The sequence below is a fragment of the Procambarus clarkii genome, chromosome 21 (genome assembly GCF_040958095.1).
Source record: "Procambarus clarkii isolate CNS0578487 chromosome 21, FALCON_Pclarkii_2.0, whole genome shotgun sequence".
NCBI classification, from domain to species: domain Eukaryota; kingdom Metazoa; phylum Arthropoda; class Malacostraca; order Decapoda; family Cambaridae; genus Procambarus; species Procambarus clarkii.
The window spans coordinates 25,428,675-25,442,754 of NC_091170.1; the positions used below are offsets into that span (position 1 = coordinate 25,428,675).

At 40.6% G+C, this 14,080-nt stretch overlaps 1 protein-coding gene and 1 pseudogene across 2 annotated transcripts in view; both read right to left on the reverse strand.

The window, feature by feature from the left end:
- LOC123760569 (metalloendopeptidase OMA1, mitochondrial) overlaps positions 1–14,080 on the reverse strand; it is a 250,307-nt gene that overhangs the window by 64,173 nt on the left and 172,054 nt on the right. For both annotated transcript variants that reach the window (XM_045746252.2, XM_069328218.1), the window contains one exon: positions 5,410–5,613. In XM_045746252.2, the coding sequence (XP_045602208.1) occupies positions 5,410–5,613 (204 nt within the window). The remainder of the gene's footprint in view (positions 1–5,409; positions 5,614–14,080) is intronic.
- On the reverse strand, positions 11,759–11,854 carry LOC138367326 (small nucleolar RNA U3; annotated as a pseudogene).

Below are 14,080 nucleotides of genomic sequence, written 5' to 3' on the forward strand. Positions count from 1 at the left end.
CAAACTCGCCCCTAGGTAAACCTGCATAAAAGTAGCAGTTTCCCGCCAATCAAGCGTGCAGGTCCGACAGAACCAATGCCACGCCCCCAACGAAAAGAAAGGGCAGTCTGCCAGCCAGGAAGACTCCGGAACCTCCAAACACACCCAAAAATGACAAGAAGAACCAAACTCAAACGAGGACAGATCCATTGGGGGAGGCATAACCCAGGTCTCGCAAGAGGTATGCAGCAGGAGCTTCCCGAGCCACCTTCGCGGAGATACGGGAAGTAGCAAACCCCTGGAAAGACGGATCGGAGGAACCCAAAGGCGCCTGGAACCGAACCCGGGGAGGAGCCGAACCCAAATCATACTCATACAGGGAAGGGGGGTAAGAAAACCCCTCCCCCTGCAACAATAAGCCCTGCGAGGAAGGCAAAAGCACCCAAGCGGGGTCACAGGGGGCCCAAGGCCCCTAGGTCGACTCCTCCCCAGCCCCAGGATATCCCTCGTTGGGACCCGCAGCAGAGCCGTCCTCCAAACCCTCTACCCCTGAAGAAAAGGCAGAGTCCAAGGGAAAGGCAGACAAGAAGGGGGGTCTGCTGGCGGGACCCAGAAGCCTCGGCAGGAGGAACCGGCTCAAATCCCTCCGTCCCCGACCGGATGGGGCAGCCCCCGAAGCAGCCCAAGTCTCATTACCAACTAAACCCTGTGCCAAAGCCGAAACCCTCAGACGTTTTGGAGCCGGACACAGGGGGAGACGTGCAGGAAGAACCACAGGGGAAGGACCAGGGGGCGCGGCTGGAGCCAAAGCCATAGCGACCAACGCCCCCAGGTCAGGGTCCCTAAAGCCAAAACGGGGCAGCCTCGGGGCATCCGGGTGGGAAACTAACCTAGCGCGTTGCAATAACCTAAACCTAACATGCAACGCTGATGCTGCCTGTACCCTAATAGAAACATCCTCAGAGTAAAACTGGAGCACAAGCAGAGAACATGACTCGCAGGACTCCGGGTCAAAGGTGTCATTGACCCAACAGGCAGCATGACGGAGGCAAAACAGGTGACTGTCACCCTGAGACAAGGGCACACTGCAACCTTCAAACCCCCCACAAGGTAGGCTGGAACTTGGGAGACACATCCATGGGTCCCCGAGCCCCGACGGGGGTTTCCAGGGCCCGTAGGTTAGCAACTATGGAAAGCCCGGGCAAGGTGTTGCTTACCGGTTGAGAAACCCAACAACAAGGGTAGATGATAACACTGAAAATCCCCAGGGACGTGTACAAGCATGGGGGCCTAGCAGAGGGCCACCAAAACAATATCAGGGGGACTATAGACCCACGAGGCAGAACCTCCACCAGGCAAACAAAAACAAAACAAAAGAAAAACCTAACAAAAGTACACCGTCTCCAGAGGCAACAGAAACCGGTCGCCGCTTAGGTGGCAGGCCGCGCAACACCTTGACGCCCTAACCAGCACAACCACCACTCCCTACCCAAGGACAAACAAGGGCCCCAAGCCCCAGCTGGCCCCAAGGGCAAGGCAAATGCCGAGCAGCAAGAAACCCTACGGGAGCGGTTCTCGAACGCCCCAGAGAAGATAACCCTGACACGCAAGGGCAGTACTCACAGGGCGCCTAGGAAAGGAAACCCCTAGGCGCATGCACCCCCGGTACTGATGAGGTACTCCTGGCCACCACACAATACACAAAGACAGCAGAGAACGCCACACGAGGCAAACACCACCCAGGAATTTGAGGCCAGAGAAGCGTCTATCCCAGTTGACACTAGCTTGTGAACTGAAGGCAGCTGGCGCGGTGAGGTCCAGGGCCCCCCTCCCCCTCCTGGGGGGGGGAGGGCTGCACAGACGACCGGCGTGGCAGTAAATTGATTGTTTGTTGTTCTTTGGGATTGTAGGGAGTTTTCTACCTCTCTGTTCGGTTTTTGTTGTAGTTTTTACCATGTGGGGTTTGTTTTGTAATGCCTACCTTTCTGGGTGCCTGACCCCGGTCGATGGCAGATAAGGAAAAACCCCAACCATATGGGGTTTTCCAGGGCCATTGCTCCCTGAAACCTCTCTGAAGGGGCCAGGTTCTGGCACTGGTCCCTGGTAGGTCTGAATTCCATAGCTAATGTCCCGGTCTAACATAACATACATTAGCCCAATAAGCTCCAGGGAGCCGTAGGGGCTCCCCACAGAAAAATAATTAATGTTGAAATACTATAATAAAATTGGTAAATTGACTTACTTTTAATGAAGCTGAAGATTACGAAGCTGTAAAGATTACATCATCCTCTGCAGCACTTGTTTTATATTGTTCAGTACTGTATACAGGGTACATACAGTATGTACACTTATTTTCAGGCATTCACTTCACAAAACAGCTAACCTTACTACTAATTCACATGAGTTCTAATTCTAATTCACAATTGAAAATTATTTCTACTGTATATTTACACTGTACAGTATCTTTTTGTCAAGGCTTAAATAATTATTAACACTTACAATACTGTACTCTACCAACACTTTTTACACTTACTTTATATGCCTTTCAATCATATTTTACATCATTAGTGGAGGCTACACGACTTTTGATGGGAATTCAGCATCAGTGGGTGCAACATGGCATGCAGAGCATTCGTTGCTGGTGGATGCGCCATGACTTGTCGATGGGAATTCAGCATCGGCTGGTGCATCATATCTTGCAGAGCATTCGTTGCCGGCGGAGGCTGCAAGACTTGTTGATGGGAATTCAGCATCAGCGGGTGCAGCATAGCTTGCAGAGCCTTCGTTGCTGGCGGAGGCTGCACAACTTGTCGATGGGAATTCAGCATCGGTGAATGCAGCGTAGCTTGCAGAGCATTTGTTGCCGGCAGAGGCTGCACGACTTGTCGATAGGCATTCAACATCGGCGGGTGCAGCATAGCTTGCAGAGCATTCGTTGCCGGCGGAGGCTGCACGACTTGTTGATAGGAATTCAGCATCGCCGGGTGCTGCATAGCTTGCAGAGCATTCGTTGCTGGCGGAGGCTGCATTACTTGTCGATGGGAATTCAGCATCAGCGGGTGCAGTATAGCTTGCAGAGCATTCGTTGCCGGCGGAGGCTGCACGACTTTTTGATGGGAATTCCGCATCGGCGGATGCAGCATAGCTTGTAGGGCACTCGTTGCCAGCGGATGCTGCATAACTTGTTGAATTCCCAGTGGGTGCTTTCACGAACCGTTGAAATCATGAATTTATCTATTTTTCTCTGAATCTGATTTTTTCTGGCTAATATTCTGAGACATTGCTCTCAGCCGCGCAAGTTCACAGTAAACAATGCGGTCACATGGCCAGGTGCAGTACATTCTAGGTCCGTGGGAAAAAAAATACCTATTACCTATACTATAAAAGGTATTTAATAAGAAAACAAAGAATTTTGCTTAATAACAATTGTTTTAAAATATTTTATTAATAATAATTTAGAATTTTCTTCATAAAACTGAATCATTTTAAAAGAAAGTTAAGATTTAATATACCACTCTGGTTGATCGAGATCGGTGGCCTGATCGCCACATGAGGGGCTGCTGATGCTAGAACAAACCCAATACCGACCGTCGGTAATATCGACCACCAAACCGGTACACGAGGCTCCAGATACTGATCTCCCAAACCGGTCGTTATTACCGGCAGATCGGTATAAAAGAGGTCGTTAAATTGAGTGGATACTGTATAGAGAACATTCGAGAGTATGTACAGAGACTTGATATTTAACATATTCAAGAATTTCAGTAAGGGAGCAGAGCGATGGGTGGGAATGCAGTTTGTGATTGTTCTAATTACTGATTTTGGTTGAGTAATTAGGAGTTGGATGTAATTAAGGGTGGTGGATCCCCAGGCTATATACCATAGGCGAGATATAGATAAGTGAGTGAATAATACAGAGAAACTAGGGCAGGGCGAGGAACACAGTACCTGACCTTAAAGAGAATGCCTACCATTTTAGAAATGTTTTAAGTAATACTTTAGTAATTCTATTTGCATTGTCAGCAAATAGAATTGGCTTCAAATGTTGTGTGGCATTTGGAGGATTATTGATATATATGAGAGGGGACTGGACAAAGTAAACTACCCTGTGACACCAATGTTAAATGAGAGAGTGGAGAAGAAGCATCGTTCACGGAAACATACTGCTGCCTGTCACCAAAGAAAAATTTCAAGTACTGAAGGGAGTGACCTCTGACTCTATAGTGTTGGAGTTTGAGAAAGTTATTATGGTTAACAGTGTCAAAAGCCTTACATAAGTCAACAGATCTATGTAGTAGTACTCATTTTTGTCAAGAGCTGCATGTATTAGGTTAAGCATATTTACAAGAGCATCACTGGTGATTTTATAGAGCCTGAAGCCATACTGGTTTGAATTGAGTATATTGTGCTTATTGAGAAAGGAATAGAGCTGATTGTACACAAGTTTCTCAAAGATTTTGGACATGGTGGGAAGGATTGATATTGGTCTAAAAAAAATTATTTCAGTATTTCATATGTAAAATAAATCATCTTTTTTTAGGTAAACATCAGGTCTAGGATAACTGGTAGATCACAAGTACTTTCTTTTATCAGCTCCTTGAAATGCTGCCACAGGATGTGTAGAGTCCACAAATCTTGCTCTCCATGTCTCATCTTCCCTGAGTGGATCTTCTGCTGACCAGTGTATTTTCCAGTAGTTAAAATTCAGAGCTCTGCCTCTGCTAGCCATTGTGGCTGCCTTTTCTATTCTCTTTGGGCATGTTTTGTTTCATTGATCATATTCCACTCTTAACCACTGTGATGCGCCGAGTTTATTGTGACATTCCCCCCTGTGCGCATGAAATCAAGTGTTCCCAAAAAATCATTTTTTTTGTTTGTAAAATGATAAATTCTCTTCCCTGATCATGTCTATGTAAAAATAAACTTATTCCACTTACTCTGGCTGTAGGGACGTGGACAAGGTAAGCTGTGATGTCATCAGGAGCTGGTTGCTCGTACATGTAGCTCCCAGAGGCTGTCACGTGGGCCATTCAAGCACCACAAGTTGCCACAAATATGTTTTCAATTATTTGTTCTATGTATTTCCAATGCGGATTTTATTTGTTTATTTTTATCGTATATGATGCATGATTGTGTCTTTTACAATATATATACAGTAAACCATTCATAATGTTCCATGGAACTGTGATACATGTCAATAATATGTCCACAATAAATGTTTATTGTCACAATAAACAGCAAAATAGCAGCAGCAGTAACACAACATTAGGAAAATGTAGCAGTAGTAGTAATGTTTAAAGAATCATTATTATATATATACAAATATTTCAGCATGTAGCATACTTACATTTGTTAGGATAATGTGTGGTGTCATTTTATTGTGCCTCTTTCTAAATATCAATGCTTAGAAAATTTCACTTGTTATCTTACCTTTGCAGCTAACTGCAATCCAACTGAATCTGCTTCTTTTTCTAAAGTTCTTGAGTAAGGTAGGTGAAGCAGAATTTGGGTTACTTTATTTAAGAACCAATGAGTGACTACTGCAAGACCATCACTTGGAATAAATGCCCAGATTACTGCCAAGGGCACAAGAATCAAGATGTCAAGTAGATAGCCATGACTGAGTTGCTCTGCCTGTGGATTAAAATATTTAATTAATAATTTATATAAACAAACAAAAATCTAGAAAATTTGTTTACTGACACAAACAACATAAAATGCTGAATGTAATAAAACGTCCCTTGTATGTATATATGTCATACCTAGTAGCCAGAACTCACTTTTTGGCCTACTATTCAAGGCCCGATTTGCCTAATAAGCCAAGTTTTCCTGAATTAATATATTTTTTCTAATTTTTTTCTTATGAAATGATAAAGCTACCCATTTCATTATGTATGAGGTCAATTTTTTTATATTGGAGTTAAAATTAACGTAGATATATGACCGAACCTAACCAACCCTACCTAACCTAACCTAACCTATCTTTATAGGTTAGGTTTGATTAGGTAGCCAAAAAAGTTAGGTTAGGTTAGGTTAGGTAGGTTAGGTAGTCGAAAAACAATTAATTCATGAAAACTTGGCTTATTAGGCAAATCAGGCCTTGCATAGTAGGCTGAGAAGTGCGTTCTGGCTACTAGGTACGACATATATATATATATATATATATATATACATATATATATATATATATATATATACATACATATATATATGTATATATATATATATATATATATGTAGTAGCCAGAACGCACTTCTCGGCCTACTATGCAAGGCTCGATTTGCCTAATAAGCCAAGTTTTCATGAATTAATTGTTTTTCGACTACCTAACCTACCTAACCTAACCTAACTTTTTTGGCTACCTATCCTAACCTAACCTATAAAGATAGGTTAGGTTAGGTTAGGTAGTGTTGGTTAGGTTCGGTCATATATCTACGTTAATTTTAACTCCAATAAAAAAAAATTGACCTCATACATAATGAAATGGGTAGCTTTATCATTTCATAAGAAAAAAATGAGAGAAAATATTATAATTCAGGAAAACTTGGCTTATTAGGCAAATCAGGCCTTGCATAGTAGGCCAAGAAGTGCATTCTGGCTACTAGGTACGACATATATATATAGATATATATATATATATATATGTCGTACCTAGTAGCCAGAACTCACTTCTCAGCCTACTATTCAAGGCCCGATTTGCCTAATAAGCCAAGTTTTCCTGAATTAATATATTTACTATAATTTTTTTCTTATGAAATGATAAAGCAACCCTTTTCTCTATGTATGAGATCAATTTTTTTTTATTGGAGTTAAAATTAACGTAGATATATGACCGAACCTAACCAACCCTACCTAACCTATATTTATAGGTAAGGTTAGGTTAGGTAGCCAAAAAAAGCTAGGTTAGGTTAGGTTAGGTAGGTTAGGTAGACGAAAAAACATTAATTCATGAAAACTTGGCTTATTAGGCAAATCGGGCCTTGAATAGTAGGCTGAGAAGTGCGTTCTGGCTATTAGGTACGACATATATATATATATATATATATATATATATACATACATACATACATACATACATACATACATACATATATATATATATATATATATATATATATAACTGAAAACTCACACCCCAGAAGTGACTCGAACCCATACTCCCAGAAGCAACGCAACTGGTATGTACAAGACGCCTTAATCCACTTGACCATCACGACCGGACATAATGAGGTGATAGCCGAGGCTATTTGAACCACCCCACCGCCGGCACTCGGATAGTAATCTTGGGCTATCTTGGGTAATCTTGGGTAATCTAATGAAGTATGGGTTCGAGTCACTTCTGGGGTGTGAGTTTTCAGTTGCATATTGTCCTGGGGACCATTCAGGCTTGTTCGCATATATATATATATATATATATATATATATATATATACAGTGGAACCTCTATTAACGAGTTTAATCCGTTCTGGCACCGAGCTCGTTACCTGGAAAACTCGTCTTTGGAAACAAATTTCCCCATTTAAAATAAAGGAAATAAATTTAATCCGTTCCACTCCCAAAAACATCCATACTTGTATGACTTTTTTTATGTAAATATAATATTGCACATGTAAATATAAATGTTTTGTTGTAGTGTTTTAATATTTACTTTACCTTATGAAGAGTAGTTGCTGGCTTGAGGGAGACGATGGGGAGGTGGGAAGGATGAGAGGGGTTATGGTGTGGAAGGGGAATCCACCTCTGAGTCAGGCAGACTCTCTCTTCTTGGGAATTTCACCCAAATTTCATTTCAAATGTCACACAAGGATGCGTTAGACCAGCACCAAATAAAAAACTACGTTGATTACACTCGTTGTGTCAACAATATAATAGTCTTACCACGAAGATACAATACAATGCCGTTTTCTCAAATAGGCAATGTGGTTATTAAAGAAAACGGAAATTTCATGGCAAACATGTATACAATCCCCAAGTCGATCGGATAAGAATTGGATTTTATTGAAATATTTGCTCAAATGACGCTTGAGCGCGGTGTTTGGGTGCATTCAAGAGAAAAAAAGTGTGTCACATTCAAGTGACATATACCTGCAAAAGTGATAACACTTTCATAAAGTGTTATCACAAAGTGATAAATTAATTAAACATTTTCACACACCTGGTTGTCACTGCTTTATCAGGGCAGCTTTTCCACGAATGAGTTCACCTTTTCAAACATTCCAAACACTTCCCTGATCTCAGTGGAAGAGGCAGCATCCTCCCTTACCTCCTCATTCCCTTACTAATGGTGTAAATTGTTAATGAGGACCTGCCATACTCCCTTGTGAGATCAATCACACAGACACCACACTCATGCTTTGCTATAATTTCCTTCTTTAAATCCACAGTAATTGTGTCTTTCTTCCTCTTGACAACACTATCTTTAGCAAGCAGCTTCTTTGGAGACATCGTGTGTTACAAATTGTAGTCGCAAAACCACTAAAAACCCAAAGAAAAGCTCAAATAAATCCAGAGGGATGCTTGTCGTGTGAGATACAACAACAACACTGGCGTCGGAGGCGTCCGAGAATTTGCGAGAACCCACGAGACGCTAGGAAGCGCCATGTGGTTTCACTCGTTAATTGAGGCGAGCTCGTCAATAGAGACAAATTTGCTGCGAGTGGCTTGCTCGTTACTGGAAAAACTCGTTAATAGAGCCACTCGTTAATAGAGGTTCCACTGTATATATATATATATATATATATATATATATATATATATATATATATATATATATATATATATATATGTCGTACCTAGTAGCCAGAATGCACTTTTCAGCCTACTATGCAAGGCCCAATTTGCCTAATAAGCCAAGTTTTCATGAATTAAATGTTTTTCGAATACCTAACCTACCCTAACTTTTTCGGCTACCTAACCTAACCTATAAAGATAGGTTAGGTTAGGTTAGGTACGGTTGGTTAGGTTCGGTCATATATCTACGTTAATTTTAACTCCAATTAAAAAAAATTGACCTCATACATAATGAAAAGGGCAGATTTATCATTTCATAAGAAAAAAATTAAAGAAAATATATTGATTCAGGAAAACTTAGCTTATTATGCAAATAGGGCCTTGCATAGCAGGCCGAGTACGACGTTCTGGCTAATAGGTACAACATATATACAGTATATATATATATATATATAATGTCGTACCTAGTAGCCAGAATGCACTTCTCAGCCTACTATGCAAGGCCCAATTTGCCTAATAAGCCAAGTTTTCATGAATTAATATATTTTCTCTAATTTTTTTCTTATGAAATGATAAAGCTACCCATTTCATTATGTATGAGGTAAAAAAATTTTTATTGGAGTTAAAATTAACGTAGATATATGACCGAACCTAACCAACCCTACCTAACCTATCTTTATAGGTTAGGTTAGGTTAGGTAGCCGAAAAAGTTAGGTTAGGTTAGGTTAGGTAGGTTAGGTAGCCGAAAAAACATTAATTCATGAAAACTTGGCATATTAGGCAAATCGGGCCTTGCATAGTAGGCTGAGAAGTGCGTTCTGGCTACTAGGTACGACATATATATATATATATATATATATATATATATATATATATATATATATATATATATATATATATATATATATATATATATATATATTAAATGGCAAATTTTTCCCTGAATGCTCTGTGTTCCCTTCTCTGAGGCTGTGGGTCCCTATAATTGCACCAGTGGTGGTACCACCCCCTATATATATATATATATATATATATATATATATATATATATATATATATATATATATATATATATATATATATTTAAAATATTTAATTAAAACCGAACATGTGGAAAATCCACAGAGAAATATGAAAGCAAGTGAACATTTCGGATTGTTAACCCTTAAAGTGCGCATCACGTCATATGACGTGTTGGACGTTGTTCCAGTCAACTGCGCATCACGTCATATGATGTGTTGGAGTACTATGCAAGATTTAAACGGCCCGCGGATACACAGGGTTCACCACACCTTCATCAGGGCTCTTGTAAACAGACGCCATTTTAAAAAAAAATCGTGGGCCAAACTCCCGGGTGTTATTAGCCTCAGTATTGAGTGAGCAACCAAGCCTGACGCACGCAGCATGAGCTAACAGCACTGCTGTTCAGCTTGTGACCACAGCATCGCCTAAAAATGCCAAAATATACTTGTTCGTGCTATTATGTAGCGATGATATTATTACAGAAGACCCCTGACTGTGATAAAAACTGACCAGGGTTCTGATAATAGCAGGATTGTGGTGATATTTAGCGCTGTGCGCCATGGAGGGAGGAGTAATGCTGTGGGAGGGAGGGTGGTGGCGATGTCTTCTGACTGTGTGTGGCCACCTTTTATTGACTGCACTCAGCACCCCAGCTTAGTGGTTCGCTATGGTGAACACAAATGTAGATACTTATATATAACGTGTGTATAGAGGGTATAAACAGCAAAAGAAGGTTTGGAGCCGCCATTTTGGTGAGGGCGGTGGCGTCGTCTGCACGATGCCACCGTGCAGACGACGGTGTTGTTTACTGGTTACCACGATGGTCTTTGGGCACCATACCAGTTTATTTGTGCAAGTACGGTGAATAAAACAGGTAGATATTTATATATAATGTGTGTGTATATAGCGTAATAACACCACACAGTATTGTTGGAGGAGAAATATTAGTGTGTCTGGCCTTGAGGGCGGCAGCCATCAGCTGACTGTGAGAGGTCCTACGTCTGTGCCTTTACTCACCATACAAGCTTAGATGTACAGTTATGGTGAACAAAACATGTAAATACTTATACATAACGTCTGTATATAAGATATATAGCGTAATAACACCACACAGTATTGTTGGAGGAGAAATATTAGTGGGTCTGGCCTTGAGGGCGGCAGCCGTCAGCTGTGTGAGGTCCTACGTCTGTGCCTTTACTCACCATACAAGCTTAGATGTACAGTTATGGTGAACAAAACATGTAAATACTTATATATAACGTCTGTATATAGTGAATTATAGCAAAAACAGTATTGTGGGAGGAGAATGTGGGTGAGTCAGATGACTGGAGGGAGGGCGGGAGTGGCTGGCTGGTACCCGGCGATCACTCCTCGTTACTTTTTGACTCATAATAGCTACTTAGTGGTTCGTTATAGTGAACAAAACATGCAGATACTTATATATAACCTGTGCTTATAGTGTAATAATCGACAAAATATTTGTTCACTGATTGATGAACATAATTGAATCAACAATATGCACACCATATTTTTGAGTACAGCAATGATTCACTCATTTTATTATATAAATATATCAAACTACACACTTTTGAATAATATTACAGGAAAAAAACTATGAAAAATCAATCAGAGACTCATACGTCAGACTGCGAGCAGCCGCGTCTAACAGCCTGGTTGATCAGTCCAGCAACCAGGAGGCCTGGTCGACGACCGGGCCGCGGGGACACTAAGCCCCGGAAGCACCTCAAGGTAACCTCAAGGTAAGGACATTGAAATAATTAGGTAATTATCTCTTTGTGGCAACTCCGGCCTGACAGTTGGCGAGCAACAGACCGCCTGGGACGCATGCTGAGTCAGCGCCTATAATTTGCCAGACTTCCCCGCCCTATAACGGGCAATATATGCCACTTACGATTTTTTTATTATTTTTCCCGTGATCAGTGAACACAAATTAACAGGTTAGGAAGAAAAAATCATTTTTTTTTTTCAAAATAACATGCGCCTGTGGGGATGACAGGATATTAAACCCCCAGCATGTTAAGGGTTAAAGCCTTTGTCAACACAAGACTGACTGGAACTCGGCAATCATACTATAGAATTGATCCTATGAAGTATGATCATATATATATATATTCAGTCAGTCTTGTGTTGACAAAGGCTTTAACAGGCCGAAACGTTCACTTGGTTTCGTATTTTTCTGTGGATTTTCCGCATAAAATGATCAGTGTTTTGAGATCGATCGTCAATTGCATGCATGCATGCATTATATATATATTGTACCTAGTAGCCAAAACGTTGTACTCGGCCTACTATGTAAGGCCCGATTTGCCATATAAGCCAAGTTTTCCTAAATTTATATATTTTTCTAATTTTTTTCTTATGAAATGATAAACCTATCCATTTCCTTATGTATGAGTTAATTTTCTTTAACTTGAATTAAAATTAAGTGTTGATATATGACCGAACCTAACCAACCCTACCTAACCTATTTTAACCTAACCTTATCGAACATAACTAAGTCAAAAATTTATGTACTTAACATAATATAATAATAGTATTTCAAATAAACTAATTGGAAACAATATTTTGAAAATAAAGAAAATCATTCAGCCTATTAGGCAAATCGGGCCTTGCATAGTAGGCCACGAAGTGCATTCTGGCTGCTAGGTTCAACATATATACAGTATTATATTATATATATATATGTCATACCTAGTAGCCAGAACGCACTTCTCAGCCTACTATGCAAGGCCCGATTTGCCTAATAAGCCTAGTTTTCATGAATTAATTGTTTTTCGGCTACCTAATCTACCTAACCTAACCTATCTTTTTCGGCTACCTAACCTAACCTAACCTAACCTATAAAGATAGGTTAGGTTAGGTTAGGTAGGGTTGGTTAGGTTCGGTCATATATCTACGTTAATTTTAACTCCAATAAAAAAAAATTGACCTCATACATAATTAAATAGGTAGCTTTATCATTTCATAAGAAAAAAATTTGAGAAAATATATTATATATTATATATATATATATTATATATATATGTCGTACCTAGTAGCCAGAACGCACTTCTCAGCCTACTATGCAAGGCCCAATTTGCCTAATAAGCCAAGTTTTCATAAAAGAAAATATATTATATATATATAACTGAAAACTCACACCCCAGAAGTGACTCGAACCCATACTCCCAGGAGCCATGCAACTGGTATGTACAAGACGCCTTAATCCACTTGACCATCACGACCGGACAAAATGAGGTGATAGCCGAGGCTATTTGAACCACCCCACCGCCGGCACTCGGATAGTAATCTTGGGCATAGCATTTTACCAAATCACCTCATTCTTTGGGGCACACGTGAGGAACACAAATGCGAACAAGCCTGAATGGTCCCCAGGACAATATGCAACTGAAAACTCACACCCCAGAAGTGACTCGAACCCATACTCCCAGGAGCCACGCAACTGGTATGTACAAGACGCCTTAATCCACTTGACCATCACGACCGGACAAAATGAGGTGATAGCCGAGGCTATTTGAACCACCCCACCGCCGGCACTCGGATAGTAATCTTGGGCATAGCATTTTACCAAATCACCTCATTCTTTGGGGCACACGTGAGGAACACAAATGCGAACAAGCCTGAATGGTCCCCAGGACAATATGCAACTGAAAACTCACACCCCAGAAGTGACTCGAACCCATACTCCCAGGAGCCACGCAACTGGTATGTACAAGATGCCTTAATCCACTTGACATATCACGACCGGACAAAATGAGGTGATAGCCGAGGCTATTTGAACCACCCTACCGCCGGCACTCGGATAGTAATCTTGTCCTGGGGACCATTCAGGCTTGTTTGCATTATGTATATATATATATATATATATATATATATATATATATATATATATATATATATATATATATATATATATACATATGTATGTATGTATGTGTGTGTGTATATACACACATACACATGGATTCAGAAGGTGACACCCTTAGGGTCAACACTTGCATCAGAGGAGCTCCAGCATATTTCAACAATCCTAAGTATTGTAGTACAGGTTGATAATAGTGAGTGGTGTCCCAGAGAACATAAAGGTATAGTGTTTTTGAAAAATAGGTGAGATAACAGGTAATGTGCTAAGGGAAGTGAAAAATCGGATGAGAAAAAGTTGCCCTAGTGTTTCCAGTGCAGAGAAGAACATTTAAGATGGCTGTCAGCAAGAAGAAAAACAAAACAGAGCTTGATTTTGTGGGATTCAATGAAGAAAGCATTGATATCAGCAGTCTACATAACAAGTTGGTAAAATTAGATACTATAGTGAACTTTCATGTAGAA